The 15433-nt window shown below is 46.4% G+C and overlaps 1 protein-coding gene across 1 annotated transcript in view; it reads left to right on the top strand.

The window, feature by feature from the left end:
• The window catches only part of SRRM4 (serine/arginine repetitive matrix 4), a 155634-nt gene that overhangs the window by 122371 nt on the left and 17830 nt on the right, over window positions 1-15433 (top strand). Inside the window, exons 6-8 of the mRNA XM_049788805.1 lie at window positions 548-598; window positions 5681-5779; window positions 7111-7264. Of these exons, the coding sequence (XP_049644762.1) occupies window positions 548-598; window positions 5681-5779; window positions 7111-7264 (304 nt within the window). The remainder of the gene's footprint in view (window positions 1-547; window positions 599-5680; window positions 5780-7110; window positions 7265-15433) is intronic.

The following is a 15433-nucleotide window of genomic DNA, read 5'->3' as shown; positions in this document are numbered from 1 at the left end:
TGCGTTGCTACATGATGTCTCCAACCTGGACTGTAGGAGACTAACTTGCATTCATTAACCCAAAATATCTAGTGAGGTCCTTCCTATGATGATGACATGTTTGCAAAATGTGGATGCTATCATTGATTTTGGAGAAAGTCATTAAGAAACTTCCAGAGCTGGCCATGGCTTCCTCTTGCTTAGGCTATGTATTGGGTCAGTTTATTTACCTGAACTTTTTGGGTGAAAATGTCCCTGGTTTTGAAAATGATTGGCATCTGTGCTATTATATAGCCTAGCAACCATTGTGTTTCATAGAATAATTTTCACTACTTTATTTATTTTGATTGTCATTATTGTTGTTGTTGTTGTTGTTAACTTATTTATTTAGTAAAGGACACCATTCTAGCATACTTGGGGGGCTATTCAGGACTAAAACCCAGCCATTTAATGCAGTCAAAATATGAATCCCAACCCTTTGAGCTCCCTACCCAGCCCAGTACCTTACATGTTCTTATCTTTACCTGGAAGATTTCATTCTTCAGTTAATTGGCCATTTTTCTTTTAGCTCCTCTAGCCCTAAAAGCAAAAAAAAGGAAGAGAAGAGGCACAAAAAACAGTAAGTAGAGATTTCCAGCCTTTGGAATGCACAGATCAGCTTGGGGAGCTGGGGAGGACCTCGCCAGCCATGTCACAGCTGAGTGTCAGTCTATATTGCCAAGTCAAAGGAAAAGAGGGAGGAAAAGGGGACAGGAGGAAGGAGGCAGAATGGGGATGCTGAAACTCCAAGTGGACTTGCAGTTGTGGGTTGAGATTATGCATGCATGTCCGAGATCACATCAGCAACGTGTCTATCGGTTGCATGTCTCCCTGCATGGGGAACACAAAAGCCCATGCCTGTGAGTGCATTGTGTGTGTCTTGGTAAGGTCAGGTGTTCATAGCGTGGTGTGCAGGCTGGAGGTGTTGGTATGTGCTCCCCTGGGGAAAACACTGGGGCATGTAGATATGGTTCACGCCAATGCAAAGCATGTGGTGCGCCATGCAGAGGAGAATTGTGTTCCTGGGAACACATGTTGGCAGACTGGAGTTCCTTTGCAAATGCATGCAAGTGACATCCTCCAGCCTGCAGTTAGTTGTCTGCTTGTGTGTACATTGTGTGGACCAGGCTCTGGGATGCTTCTCTCTGGTACTTACATGTGTGCTGTGTGGTGTGAGTAGTTCAAGAAGTGTGGGGAGGAGTGAAAGGGGACTAGGGGGAGGCGTGTGCATGTGCAGCCCCAAGATGACCCCTTATCACCAACCCACCCACCCCCGGGGATCCAGCTGGGGGTCATGGTTTATCGCTGGTGGTAGAAATTCCAATCAGCCAGCAAGCACTGCCTGCGGAGTTCAGTTCCCAGCCAAGTGAATTTGGTTACAGCCCATCTACTTCCCACCCTGCAAAATGTTAGTGCGAATAGTTTCCAATCAACTACTATTTTATCTTCTGCCAAGAGGCTTCTGAAGGCAGGATGAAAAGGCAAGGGGGATGAGAGGCAGCTAGTTGCTGGTGGGAGGGAGAAGTGTGGGCTGCTCAAAGGAACCCTGCTCTCAAGGTCATTGCTGCAGAGGTCACTGCTACCCCACTCCCCTTGCAGACCTGAGTATGCTCCTGGAGGAAGTCTGAGAATTCCCAGTGAAATGAGAGAATTCTCCCTTCTTTTGCTTGTTTAGTTCAAGCCCAGAGATGGGGATGGGTTGAATGGCTGGTTGAGGGTGCATCTGTGCTAGGCACTGCAGAGGGCACAGTTTCAGATCTCAGCTCAACTTTTCAGTTGCAGTAGGCACCCCTAGAACCAGAGCCCCCAAAGATGGCCAAGAAGGATAGACACTGAGATGAGAGATACCTGCCAGAGCCACTGTCTGCTAACTAATGCCAGGAACTGGCAGAGACCCAGAAATCACAGGCTGTACAAGTCAAACAAGAGACAGAAGTCAGGGCCCAGAGTGATAACACTGTGGAGAGGGCATTTTCCTGGCACAGTTCTATTCCTGGCATCCCATAATGTCCTCTAAGTCTGCCAGGAGTGATTTCTGAGTGCAGAGCCAGGAGTGACCCTTGAGCATCACCAGGTGTGACCCAAAACCAAAAGGCAACAACAAAAAGACAGAAGTTGGGGGCCAAAGAGATAGTTCATGGGTTAAGGCACTTGCCTTATATGCCCCAATCCCAGTTTGAATCTGTGACACCACATGGTCCAACACTGCCACCAGGGGCTGCTCCTGAGCACTGTTGGGTGTGGCCCACCCCCTCTCTGCAAAAGGCAAGAGTTGGGGGGAGTCCAGCTAGAGATAAACAAGGTCTTCCCTAAAATAAAAGCCTACCAAATTCCATAGTCAAAGCTGCTTCCAAACAAGCAAACCCTGGAGTGATCAGTCTTTAAAGAAAATAATGGGGCCATGGGGCCAGAGTGATGCACAGTGGGTAGGGCATTTGTATTGCACGTGACCAACCCTGGTTAAATCCCCGGTGTACAATATGTCCTTTGAGCCTATCAGGAGTAATTTCTAAGTGAAGACTCAGGAGTAACCCTGAGTGCTGCTGGGTGTGACCCTAAATAAACCAAAAAATGGGGTCAGAGAGATAGTATAGTGAGTAACACATTTGATTTGCATGTGGCCAACTGGGGTTCTATCTCTGGCACCCAATATGGTTTCCTCGAGCACTGCCATGAGTGATCCCTAAGCACAGTGCCTGAAGTAAGCCCTCAGTATTACTTATATTTGCCCCAATCCAAAATTTATACACCATTTTTTAAAATTGATTGAAGGGAGTTCCCTGAAAGCAGTGCTTGAGGTCCTTGAGGGTTCAATGGCCACTTCCTATGATTCTCAACCCAGTTGGGGTGACCAGTATCACACACAGGGGTTCAGGGGTGCTGGAGATTAAACCAATGCCAGGCATGTACTCCAGCCCTTGGTACTATTACTCCCAGCAATTAAGCTTCTGTAGCCGTCATTGGGACCCTAACATGTGCCACCACCATTGATTGACCCAAGACAAATACTCAGCAGACATGGGTGTCTAGGCAGATATAGACAGCCCAGGACCTGAGTAGGAGGAACCCTAGTGCTAATTCAAACACTTAAAATGAGAGGGGGCTTGTTGCAGGAAGAGGTGTCTGTCCTGGCTGCAGCTTCAGCAAGGGGTTTTAGCTCTCTCTTTTCTCTTTTGTGAAAGGGGATGAGTAAAAACACCTTCTGGAAGCATTTCTGTCGGGATTAAAGGAGTCCTTTTTAAAGGCACTGCTTAGAACTTGGTACCTGGAGCAGCTGACATGTCTGGTGTGTTAGCTCTGTCCTCTTCACAACCACCAACACCATCATCATCTTCTTCCTTGAGTGGAATAAGAGCAAAACTGCTTTGTTTGTTTTGATTTGGGGGCCACACTCAGTGGAGCTCAGGGTTCACGTCTGACCTGGCAGGGCTGGGAGCTGGGTGGAAGCTGGTACCATTCCAAAACCCTCCTGTCTCCTTCACTGGGACAACCACATGCCCTCCTAATAGAATCATTTTGAACTGTCACTGACTTCCTGGGCATCAGCTGCTCATTCTCTGAGACCCCTGCTGGCACAGTGCCTGCTCTGGAACTATGGGGGACCAATGTGTTGAGTAACACAGGAAGCCACATTAGAACTGTTATCTGAGGGACAGTCAGAGTTTGTGTTGCCTTATTGCTGTGAACACTGTTGCCAGCCTCCTCCACACTCAGGCTTTTGACTCCCAGAATTTGGACTCCAGGTCCCAGGCTTGAGGTTATAGACAGGCAGCCCAGAAGCTTCATTGACTCTGCAGATGGAAATGGTGTTCCCCAAACAAACTTTCTTGAGGGGGGCAGAACCATAGTAAAGTGGGTAGGGCCTTTTTCTTAAATGTTGCCAATCCAGGTTTGATCCCCGGTATTAGAATTAGGTCTCAAGTTCCAAAACGGTGACACTGGAGAGACGCGGGTCTGGAAGCAAATGTCGATGCAGGAAATAATACACACGCGCGCACGCACACACACACACACACACACACACACACACACGCTAAAGACGGTGAAACAGGTTCAAGAATCTCAACATATAAACCTTTCACTCCTAAAAAACAGAAAGCTCAGTGGGTAGTCAGGAAATACAAGAGAACATTTTCCTGAAACCCCAAGTATTTTTTTAAATAATATTTTTATTTAAACACCGTGATTATAAACATGACTGTAGTTGGGCTTCAGTCACTAAAAGAACACTCCCCTTCACCAGTACAACCTTCCCACCATCAATGCCCCCCCCACCTAACTCCTCCCACATCCCATGCCTGTATTTGAAACAGGTATTCTACTTCTATCATTCATTAACATTGTCATGGTAGTTGTTAGTGTACTGTTTCTCTAACTTCACTCACCCTCCTTGAGGTGAGCTTCATATCCTGAGTGGGTCCTTCCAATCCTCATCTCTGGGCATTATCACAATATGTCTTTAATTTTTCTTAAAACCCATAGATAAGCAAGACTATTCTGTGTGTGTCTCTCTCCCTCTGAATTATTTCATTCAGCATAATAGTGAAACTCCAAGTATTTATTAGGAAGACTCAGAACACACCCAGAGGTTGAGGTTAAGTGGTCTAAACACCATTCCAAGTTACTACATTCAAAGATGTCTCCAACCAATGGGGAACAAGGCATATACTGGGTGGGAATGGCTTCTTGTTAACCCCACATTCCGGCATTCTATGGTCCACCAAGTCCCATGAGGAGTAATCCCTAAGCACATATCCAGTAGTTACCCCCCTGAGTACTGCTGGATATGGCCCAATAGCAGCCCCTGCAAAAGTAAATCTCTTCTTTTTTCCTGTAAAAAATAGTTTCTTTTTCTTCTTTTTTTTTTGTTTTTTTTGTTTTTTTTGTTTTTTGGGCCACACCCGTTTGACGCTCAGGGGTTACTCCTGGCTATGTGCTCAGAAATCGCCCCTGGCTTGGGGGGACCATATGGGACGCCGGGGGATCGAACCGCGGTCCTTCCTTGGCTAGCGCTTGCAAGGCAGACACCTTACCTCCAGCGCCACCTACCCGGCCCCTCTTCTTTTTTTTTAATTAATATATTTAAGTACCATGACTACAAATATGTTTATAGTTGGGTTTCATTTATAAAAATGAGCACCCTCCCCCTTCACCAGTGCAGCCTTCACACCACCAATGCCCTCCCACCTCTCCATCTCACTCAACCCCACCCCCTGCCTGTATTCGAGACAGGTATTCTACTTCTCTCACTCACTACCATTGTCGGTGCGGTTATTTCTTTAACTGAACTTTCTATTGAAAATACAAATACTTTATATAAATATTAAGCTCAGGCACCTTAGATGATATTTTTTTAGTGCCCAGCTCATGGGCATGTAAGATATCTGGATAGTGGAGAGTAGTGTGATGGTCCTTCCAGGGCTATAGGAGTTGATGGGGAGGTGCCCTGTCAGTCTGAAATGGTCTTCAGGCCCCCTGCTCACAGTGAGGAAAATCCCCCATTGAATGCACTGAGGTTCAGAACAAATGGGGAAGAACACTGGCAGAGATGGGTCAAGAGCTGGGGGAGATGCACTGTATAACTGGGGTACACCAGGGAAACAAGGTTCACAATATCAGAGTCTCTCTCCTCCTCTGACTCATGCCTTCTCATCTCCCCAAGATCGCGAAGTCGGCCCCGAAAGTCTCACCGCCACAGCCACCACCGCTGCCCATCCCGGTCCCAGAGCCTGGAATCTCATTCCTCCAGCTGTGAGAGCAGGTAAGCTCCCAGCTGGAATAGCGGTGCCCTCCCTATGCTGCCCACAGCCCACACTCCATGGCTGGCATCATCCTCCTTCCTCTTGTCATACCTTTGGGGACATGTAGCAAGGGAGAGAAACGTGCCTAATCCTATAGAAAAAGGACTGCAGACAAAAGGAACTAGCAGGGCAGGGGAAATAAGCTCAAAGGGTTGAAGCACAAGTAGGCATGAGACCCCCAGTTTGAGCCCCAGCACTGGGTGGACCCCAGAAAGCATTTTTCTTCCTTCTGTGGCTCCAAGTTAGCAGGTTTTCAGAGAACAGATGACTGAAAAGTTGACGGTTCTTTCTATTTCCACTGCAGCCAGATCAAGATCTAAGAAGCTTTCAGGAGGCAATTCTGTCATTTCTGTCAGTCTCTCCTTTCTACTCCCCCAGTTTTGGGTGACTGTGGGGGGGGATTTATTTCACAGATGGCAAAGTCACATACACAGAGGCACACAGATATATGCAGTTACCAACACTTGAAAACACAGATGGACACACACAGACAGCAGATAGACAGTCACATCAAAGAAATAAAAGAGTCAGGACAGGAAGAGCAAAGTTTTCACAGTTGCCTTTCCAGCCCCCTTCCCCCAAGTGAAGTATAAAAATAAACATTTGTTGAAAGAACGTGTGGGATATTGAAAGAATGCATGAATGAATGAGCAGGTGGGGAGATGAGAATGGATGGATGGATGGATGGATGGATGGATGGATGGATGGATGGATGGAAGGATGGATGGATGGAAGGAAGGAAGGATGGATGCATAGATGCATGGACGACTGGGTGGGTAAATGTATGGATGGATAAATTGATGGGTGAGTGGGTGGATAGATGGATGGATAGATGGGTGGGTGGGTGGGTGGGTGGATGGATGAATGGATGGATGGATGGATGGATGGATGGATGGATGGATGGATGGATGGATGGATGGATGGATGGATGGATAGATGGATGGATGGAAGGGTGGGTGGGTGAATGAGTGGATGGGTGGATGGGTGGGAGGGTGGATGAATGGATGGGTAGATGAGTGGATGCGCGGAAAGGTGGGTGGGTGAATGAGTGGAAAGGTGGGTGGATGTGTGGATGGATGGATGGATGGATGGATGGATGGATGGATGGATGGATGGATGGATGGGTGGGTGAATTGATGAATGGATGGATGGATGGGTGGGTTGTCCACCTTTCTACCCTGCAGAGTGACACAAAGTTTGAACTGAATCATCTTCATACCCTATTGGCCCCTTGACTACCCCTACCTTCTCTCCTTTGTAAAAGACTCTTAGGTCTTTTTCCTGTCCCCAGGCACCGAGGCCGATCCCCCGAGGAAAGGCGGAAGTCCCGCCGAAGGCACTCTGGTCACTATTCCAAGAGCCTCTGCAAGGTCATTCCCGATGCCCAGTCCAGTCGCCCACCCAGTCAGCCCCACCAGCTCAGCTGCCTGTCAGCCAGGAGTATAGTAAGTATTCCGAGCAGCCTGCTCTGCCAGTCTGGCTACAACTCTGAGGGGAGGTGGTGGCACAAGTTCAGGGAAGTTCCAGATATTTTGATTGTTTTGAGAAAATACCTCACCCTCACGGTGGTCATATTTATTACCCAAATGGTTGTCCACCAGCTTTTGGCAACACTCAACTTGGGAGTTGGGAAGCAGGTAGGGAGACAGGCTAAACACCTAGACTTTTTTTTTTAAATCAGGAGAATGTTGAAAACTACGTATTGATATTTAGATGATGGCATCTACAGGAATGGGGTGGGGTGGAGTGGGGACAAGGGTCCTTGATGTCACACTGGCCCTCCAGCTTTTTGCTGAAGTCTGTATTTTTACAGTGTTGATCAGCAGCTAGTATGGGATTTCACTGGTAGAAACACAGCTTGGAATTTCTGTGAGAGTTTCTCATCTAGAGCCCTTGAACTCTGCCCTCTCGTGACCTCTGCCCTCTCATGTGTACACACTGGGTATCAGGGAGTTGAGAATGCAGCTTCTCTTATGACTTGGTCCCTGCCAGAGATGGGAAAAAAAGAAAAGCAGGTTCAGAGAGATTAAGTTCTGGAGGAGAGTCACAGAGCAAAACAAGAAAGATTCTGATGTACAGCAAAGCACTGACTGGGATCTGAAGCTTTGGGTCAGAAGTAACAGTACAGTTAGACTGTATGTACATGGGGAAGTCTCAGGCAGGTAGATCTGACTTAAGTCCCAGAGGGCTGCTTCTTAGCTGAGTGTTCCTTGAGGTATTTCCTTAATGCCTAAAACCTAGTACCTCAACCGGAAGTGATCTCATGCCTAGAACCCAGAACCTCAACTGGAAGTGAAGCCATTTCCATCTGGGCTTCTTACGGAATATTACTAAGATAAAATAGGTGAAGTCTTTGGAGAACTCTAAAGAGACACACATGCAAATTGGAGAAAACTGAACACTAAGAGATCTCCTTCAGGATTCTGCCATTTTTTACACGCTCTAATTGGGAAAAATAGAAATATTTTGTAGACTCGCAGATGGCTAGGACAGAAGTAAAAACCAGCATAGGTAGTATTTTATGAAACATGATGGTATGCGATCACAATTTTAGACTAGCACAAACCCTGTGGCTGCTTGGAGGTTAGAAATCCTTGGCAGACCTTCAAAAAACTGGGTCCACTGATCACAGTTTGAAGAACAACCATAGTGATAGGTGACAGTAGAAGGGGAAACTAACTCTTGGTAGTGCCATGTAAATCAGAACCTTTCAGAGAGGTACTGCTTTAGCAAGAAGGTAATGGGTGTGAGGGAAGGCCCCTGGGGTGCTGACAAGAGGACTAGGGAACAGAACAAATGAACTGCAGTAGCTGGGGCTGGTGGATTCAACAGTGAGTCTGCAGGACCTTCTGGAAGCTTCTTTCTAAGACCAGGTACCCACACCTCTACCCAGCTATGGTCATCCATAACTCTCCTTACACCCCTGTCCCTGCTTCACAGAGCTGCCTGGAGGGAGGGGGGACTAGCTTTTTGCAACTGGGACCACCTGCTGTAGCCTCTCCCCACTATGTCCCAGAAGGGCAGAGTCCAGAGGTCCCTGAGTTCTAGTCTGGATTGGGTAAAAAACGAAACCAAAAACAAGCAAATCCTCCATCTCTCCTCCCTACTCTTACCCAGCCTTCGTTATTTAACTGGCAAATGTCCCTGTTTTCATTACATCATTTTCATTCAAGGCTCTGGGGAGGAGAGATGAGTAAATATGAGTAAATGCTCATCTCCAGCTGTCCCAGAGTTCACAATCTGGTCACCAACTGAACCCTGGAGACAGATAAATGTGGGGATAAGGTCTGAGACTGAGTGGCTGAGCACTGTTTTGCGATGGGGAGACTAAAGCTCAGGGAAGTGAAATGTCACCCAGCCTTGTGGTTCCTCTGACAGCAGCATGGGGGTGAATTTGCTAACGGGTTTTGGACTAGTGCTTAGCCAAGCCCTTTCCCTATTAATTACAAGAGATTCTCTGTAAAGTCTGTTCTTTCTGGAGAAGGAATGTGAGCAGTGCTGCTTAAGACTCAGGCCAGAGAAGAGGAGGACAGGAGAGAAACTACAGTGGGGAAGGCACTTGCTCTGTACATGGTCAACCAAAGTTTGATCACCAGCATCTGCAGTCAGTCCCAGAAGTGGTCACTGAGTGCATAGCCAGGAGTAGGCCCAGAACACCATCAGGTGTGGCCCAAAAGCAAAAAATAAATAAAATTTAAAAAAAAAACAACAAAGACTTCTTTTGCCTTTAATTCAGGACAACACTTGCTACAAACCTCTTAGCAATAAATGCCTGAGTAGATGCCAAAAAAGGGGGAGAACATTGGTCCCTAAAAGTCCCTAAAAGAGGGCTTAGGAACTCTTGGAGCCTGAGAGTGCAGGTCATGATGAAGCCACAGGCTTTGGAGCAGTTCTGGGCTCATCTTTCAGGCTACAGGAATAAGTAATGCTTCATGAATGCCTACTAGATGCTCTGCATGGAGTTTTGGGATATCTCTGGCCTCCAAAAAGCATGATTTTAGGCAAGATCTCAACCTCTGAATCTTCTGTCCAAGATTCAAAACAGCCAGAAGAGGAAGGCAGAAAGAAGCTGTAGTGTAGACAGGAGAAACAAGATCAAATAAAAGAGGCTCCACTCTGTAGAACTGGCACCCAGGTTGTCACATTCTGCCACTCTGTAGAACTGGCACCCAGGCTGTCACATTCTGCCAGTCTTCGAGCTCTTGTTTAACTGGGAGCTCCCCGCATGGTTCAAGGAAGCATTTATAACAGAGAAAGAGATGGAGTGTAAAGGTGTATTTGTTGGGAAGAGTTAGGGATGTCCCATGGACCCCATTCAGCTTTGCTCCAGGAATGGCAGATGGTGGGCCATGGTCAGCTTTGACTTTTGCCAAGCAAGAACAGGAGGAACTAGTCAACCATGGTCAGGTGCGAAAGGGGCATTTCCTGGGAAAAGAGATGGGAAAGCTGTGACCTCTGGAGACAGGTTAAACCTTAAAATCAAAAGCTTTTAGAAGGATGAAAAATTCATGACCTTGGACTGGTCTTCTTCGCATGTCCATTTGGGCGGGTGAGCAATTTATGTAATTAGATGCTAGAAGAGATATTTGGGGAGCCAAGGACAGGGTGGGAGGGCAGGAGAGACAGCCTCTGGCAATAGGATCCAGGAGAAATGGATTGTTGGTTCACATTAGCAAGCAGAGATGGGAAGAGGAAACTACATCCTCTCATGGGGCCCAAGACCAATGGCTGTACAGCCCCCAGTCCCCAGCCCCGAGAAACTTCACCACCACCCCTTAATTCTAGTGCATCTGTCTTTCTCCCTCAAACTCCCCACCTCCTCCACTCTGCTGAACTCCCACAGGTCAATGAATCCATTCTTTTGCTGTCTTCCTAATTAGTTTGCAAAGGAAGATAAACAGCCAGGAAAATAAACTTAATGTCTTTGTGAAACAAAAGGCTTTTTTTTTTTTTTGAAGTCATAACCAGAACCCCCTAGCTAAAACCTTCGCCATGCAATTCTATACTCACCCGAGAATTTCCAGTCCCCCATATGGCAGGGAGGGGGGCGATTTATAGCCATCTCTCTCCATGGGGCCATTTGAAGCTCAGTAAATGGACTTGTTCAGTTTAATTGGAATTCTCTTCTTGATTGTATTTTTGTAACCTATTAGGCCGCGCTGCCTCTTGATCTCAGAATTCAGCTGAAATTAAATTTTGAAGTGTAAGTGAGAGGTTGCCTTTTTTCCCTGTTCTTGATTAAATAATGATTTGAAACAAAAACAATAAATAACAGTGCCAGCTTCCCTGGAGGGCTGAGAGAGACTCCCGGTGATATATCAGGAGCTGGAGTTCATAGTGGGGGGATTTAATTACTTATTAGAAAAGCCCAACTGTTAGCGTCACATGCTTTAAGGAACAAGGAGATGGGACAAGTTTCTGGGTTCCATGTGGAGGAGGGGGGCATAGGGGTGGGATTTCATATTGAAGGGGGAAAAAGAGAACAAAAGGGGAAATACTAGTTTCCTATCTCTCAGTGACCTTCCATTTGCAAAAATCACTTTGTCCTAAAAGGGAAAAAAATAGAATCTAACGGGGCTGGAGAGATAGCACAGTGGTGGGGCGTTTGCCTTGCATGCAGCCAAAGGGGGAGCGGGGGACCTGGTTCGATTACCAGCATCCCATATATATGGTCCCCCAGCCTGCCAGGCATGATTTCTGAGTGTAGAGCCAGGAGTAACCCCTGAGCACCACCAGGTGTGGCCCCAAAACCAATCAATCAATCAATAAAGTTAAAAAAATAAAATAAATAGAATCTGAGATGGGCAATCTCAACTAGGAAGGAAAGAGCTTGGCATAGTGCTGGGGTTGAATATGCTTAATTTATCTGGTCTCAGATCCTTTCATGCAGCAGTAAAAGGGATTAAAAGGCTAGAGATAGGAAGGCAGAGCTATGCATGTGTTTGGTCTGGTAGGAAGCCTGGGACCATCCTGGAGGGACCTGAGTGGATATCGCTTTCTAAGAGATGTAGCAGCAAATACTCATGCAGATTGTAATACATGTTTGCTGTCTCAGAAACCAAAGCAGATACTGGGCCAAAAGATAGTACAGCAACGAAGGAGCTTGCTTTGCAAGCAGCCAGCCCAGGTTCCATCCTTGGTACCCTTTAAATCCCCTAAGTCTTGCCAGGAGTGCAGAGCTGGGAGTAAGTCCTGAGCACAGCGAGGTATTGTCTCCCCCAAACAAACAAACAAACAAACAAAATAGATCTAAGTTACTATGAGGTTCTGGGGCAAGGCTCCCTGCCTAATGGGGACCAATCCTATGACTTTCAAGACAATTGTCACTAAAAGTCACTACTGTCTGATCCTCTTCTTCCACACAAACTGTCATCAGGGTTATTCTGTGACACTGTCCCCCCTTCTGCAATGTTGGCAGGCGACTCAAAGGGAGGATCCGAATACTGATGGGGATCAAAGAAGCTTGTCTTTAACCAAGGGTAATTTCCCATCATCCCTTCTATCTTCAAAATGGCCACATGAGCAGTAAAGATGAAGTTCTCTGCTTGTTAAAGACCCCTCCCTCTGCTTGACCATGAGGCAGACAGATACTTGATTTGATTTGATATTTGTTTCTGCTACTCTCTGGTGGGGTATGGGGCCATCTCTAAATAAACCCTCATCTCTCTCATCTGGCTTCCCCTCCCAGGGCTGGGGGAAATTCCCCCATCACAGAGAGCAGCTTTGCCCTTGAACACCAATTCTCAGTGCTCTAATTCTCATCCCAATTGCTGGGAAAATCCTTCATAGAAGCAGCAAATTCGGTAGGAGCTGAGTTTTCTTCTAGACCCCAAAGGTTGACTTGTGAAAGGGAACAAAAGCTGAATGAAGGGTGATAAAAGAGGATGCCTGGTCTAGGAGCTCTAGGTCTTAAATGGGGCTCCTGGAGTTCCAAGAAGTATTGTTTTGGGGCCAACTTGTGGAGTGTGGAAAGATGAGTGACATCTATAGAGTTTCTGGAATACTGTTTTATACATGTGGGGTACACGGGGCCAGAGAGCAGTTCCTTGTGTTGAAGGGGCCTTTTTTCTTCTTGGGGAAAAAAGAGACTTTTGAAGCTGAATTTTGAGAGGCCTGAAGGGGCCTGAAGCATGTGGTCAGGTCAACAGGAGGGGATAATTACTTGCCTATTATGTGCAGAGGATTATTAGGCAGGAAACAGGGCTGGGGTAGGGAGGGCAGAGGCAGCTGCTGTTTGCTGGACATTGTAGTGCCCAAGAGTTAAAAGATCTTATTTGCAGGATCATGTCTGTAGACACACACACACACACACACACACACACACACACACACGCACGCACGCACAATCACACACTCACTCACAGACACCCAATTACCTCTTCTCTTCATGTGGGGTGAGTGGAGTCTGGAGAAGGGGATGTCAGGGCCTGCCTGCCTGCCTGCCTGTCTGCAAGGAGTCTATGAGCATCTATCTTTCCACTTGGAAATATAGAGCTATTCTTTTAAGACATGGGCAGACAAAATCAAGCCAACTTTAGCTGGAAGAAGCAGGAATGAGTATCCCCAAGCTAACCTACACCCTCTATTCTTCCCTCAAAGTATGGCTCAAGCAGGCCAGGTGAGGGTTAAGAGTTAGGCATACTTACTAGTGAAGGAGGTTCTGATAAGCTGTTTGTCCTGTGCAAAGGCAACTGGCCTTACATTGAACCTCACCTACCCTTCATCCTTCCACCCAGAGAGAGATCTAGTCATCCCTCAGTTCTTCCTCTGGATATTCAATCCCATCAAGAAAATGTATGCCATAAAATTAGGGTTATGATTTCAGCTATACATCGTGAATAGGCCTTTTCTTTTTTGTCTTGGTTCCCTAGCAGTAGAGTAAACTAGGACTGGCATTTGCTAATTTCTAATTCCTTCAATATTAGAAGGAATCTAAAAATGTTTCAAAGTAGACAAAAGATGCTGAAAGATCATAAACACACAAGAATTTATGCCATTTTTTAATAAGGATTTGAGCCTTCCATGGTGCTGTTAGCCATCTGTGCCCTGGAACCAAACCCACTGCCATACCTAGGACTTCTGTATCTTTTTAAAAATATTTGTCTGACCGGGGGGAGGGGGTGCCTTTTTCTCATTCTTGACCCAAAAGGAGCCCCTATTGATAATCTGAACAAAACCACTATTTAGTTTAGTTTAGTTGTATGCAAAAGATCAAACCAGTCTACCTTTCAACCTGACTTTGAGAAAAGCAGAGAATGGCAAAGAAAAACAGATAACCAAGCACTCTGACCACCAAAAAAGGCCTTTGGGATCTTGGACTTCTCACTCTAACCTGGATCCAAGGCAGTTGAGAGTCTGTAGGTAGAGTCCTTGTGTGCTGTCTTAAAACTCCGGGGTCTGAGCCTCAGAAAGAAGGGAAGACAATGTTTCCTTTCATCACCACAATTCTAAGAGCACTTTCATAGTCCATCATCAAGCTTGTCTCTAGACCCCAGAGCAAATTTGAATGTGATGGAGGTTACTTCCTCCATTAAAAACCATTCCATTTTCCCATCTGGCAGTTAGCCTGATCACTTGAGCATCTCTGCCAGTAAATTTAGTTCCAGTAAAGTAAGGTCTAGGCTTTCATAGGATCAGTATGGAGCAGCTTTGTTGACTGGGCAAGATTTGCTCAGCAAGTCCCCTGTGCTAAGCATGGATGGGTCTGTGAGAATCACACTGGACCAGTCATTGCATGGTTTCTGCCTTCAACCAGCTGTGATCCAGGTGGAGGGACAAACAATAATCCAAGGAAAGGCCTCTCTGAACAACAGAGCTATCACAAACAGAAGGCAAGACTTGTCAATGGGTGAGTGGAGCAATGATAGAATGACAGTAGGAAGAATAGTATGGTGAGGTATCTTGGCCTGAAGGATCAGAGAAGACTGGTCTTGAAGAGACTATATGTTAGGCAGACGATGAATGTGTTTAGCCCTGTGATGTGGAGGAGATGAAAGCAGCATGTACCAATCAGGGGTCAGAGAGAGCAAGATATGGCAGAACCAAGAAAACTTTCCTGGATGGACCAGAGTAGAGGGTTTGTGAAAAGATGAGGTTAGTGAAGTGTGCTGGGCTGGTTTGTGAAGAATAAGGTCAAATAATTTGGGTTCACACCAAAGAAATGGGACTTTTCAACTACCAGGGCAGGCTGGTATTTGCCCTCACAAGGTTCAATTCTTGTGATGATTTTAACAGCATCTTTGCTATCTGTTTTCTGTTAGTACTGCAAAATTATGGTGCCTTGAAGAGCTCTGTATAAATCACACACCTTCCCTGTGGATGATGGTCATAGTGAAGGGAAAGACACTGGGAATATGTCCCTGTGTGCTCTGCTTCTGGTTTGGGCTTGAGAAGGTGAACAAGATAAAGTCTCATTCTCTAGCCCTGAGCCCTGAGAAGGGCTCACATTTGGGGAATCCTTGCACACAGGAACCCAGCATGCACTAGAGCAAAGGCTTTGAAATTCAAAGCCAATGCTATGAACAAGTTCTCTGGAGAAAAAGGCTCAGCCTGACTGACTGTGAGCAAGCCACAAGTTCATGGGTGCCTTTACTCTTCCAGACCCTTTCAGTCAG

The sequence above is a fragment of the Suncus etruscus genome, chromosome 15, assembly GCF_024139225.1.
Source record: "Suncus etruscus isolate mSunEtr1 chromosome 15, mSunEtr1.pri.cur, whole genome shotgun sequence".
In the NCBI taxonomy this organism is placed as follows: domain Eukaryota; kingdom Metazoa; phylum Chordata; class Mammalia; order Eulipotyphla; family Soricidae; genus Suncus; species Suncus etruscus.
This window is presented reverse-complemented; position numbering and strand designations above follow the sequence as displayed.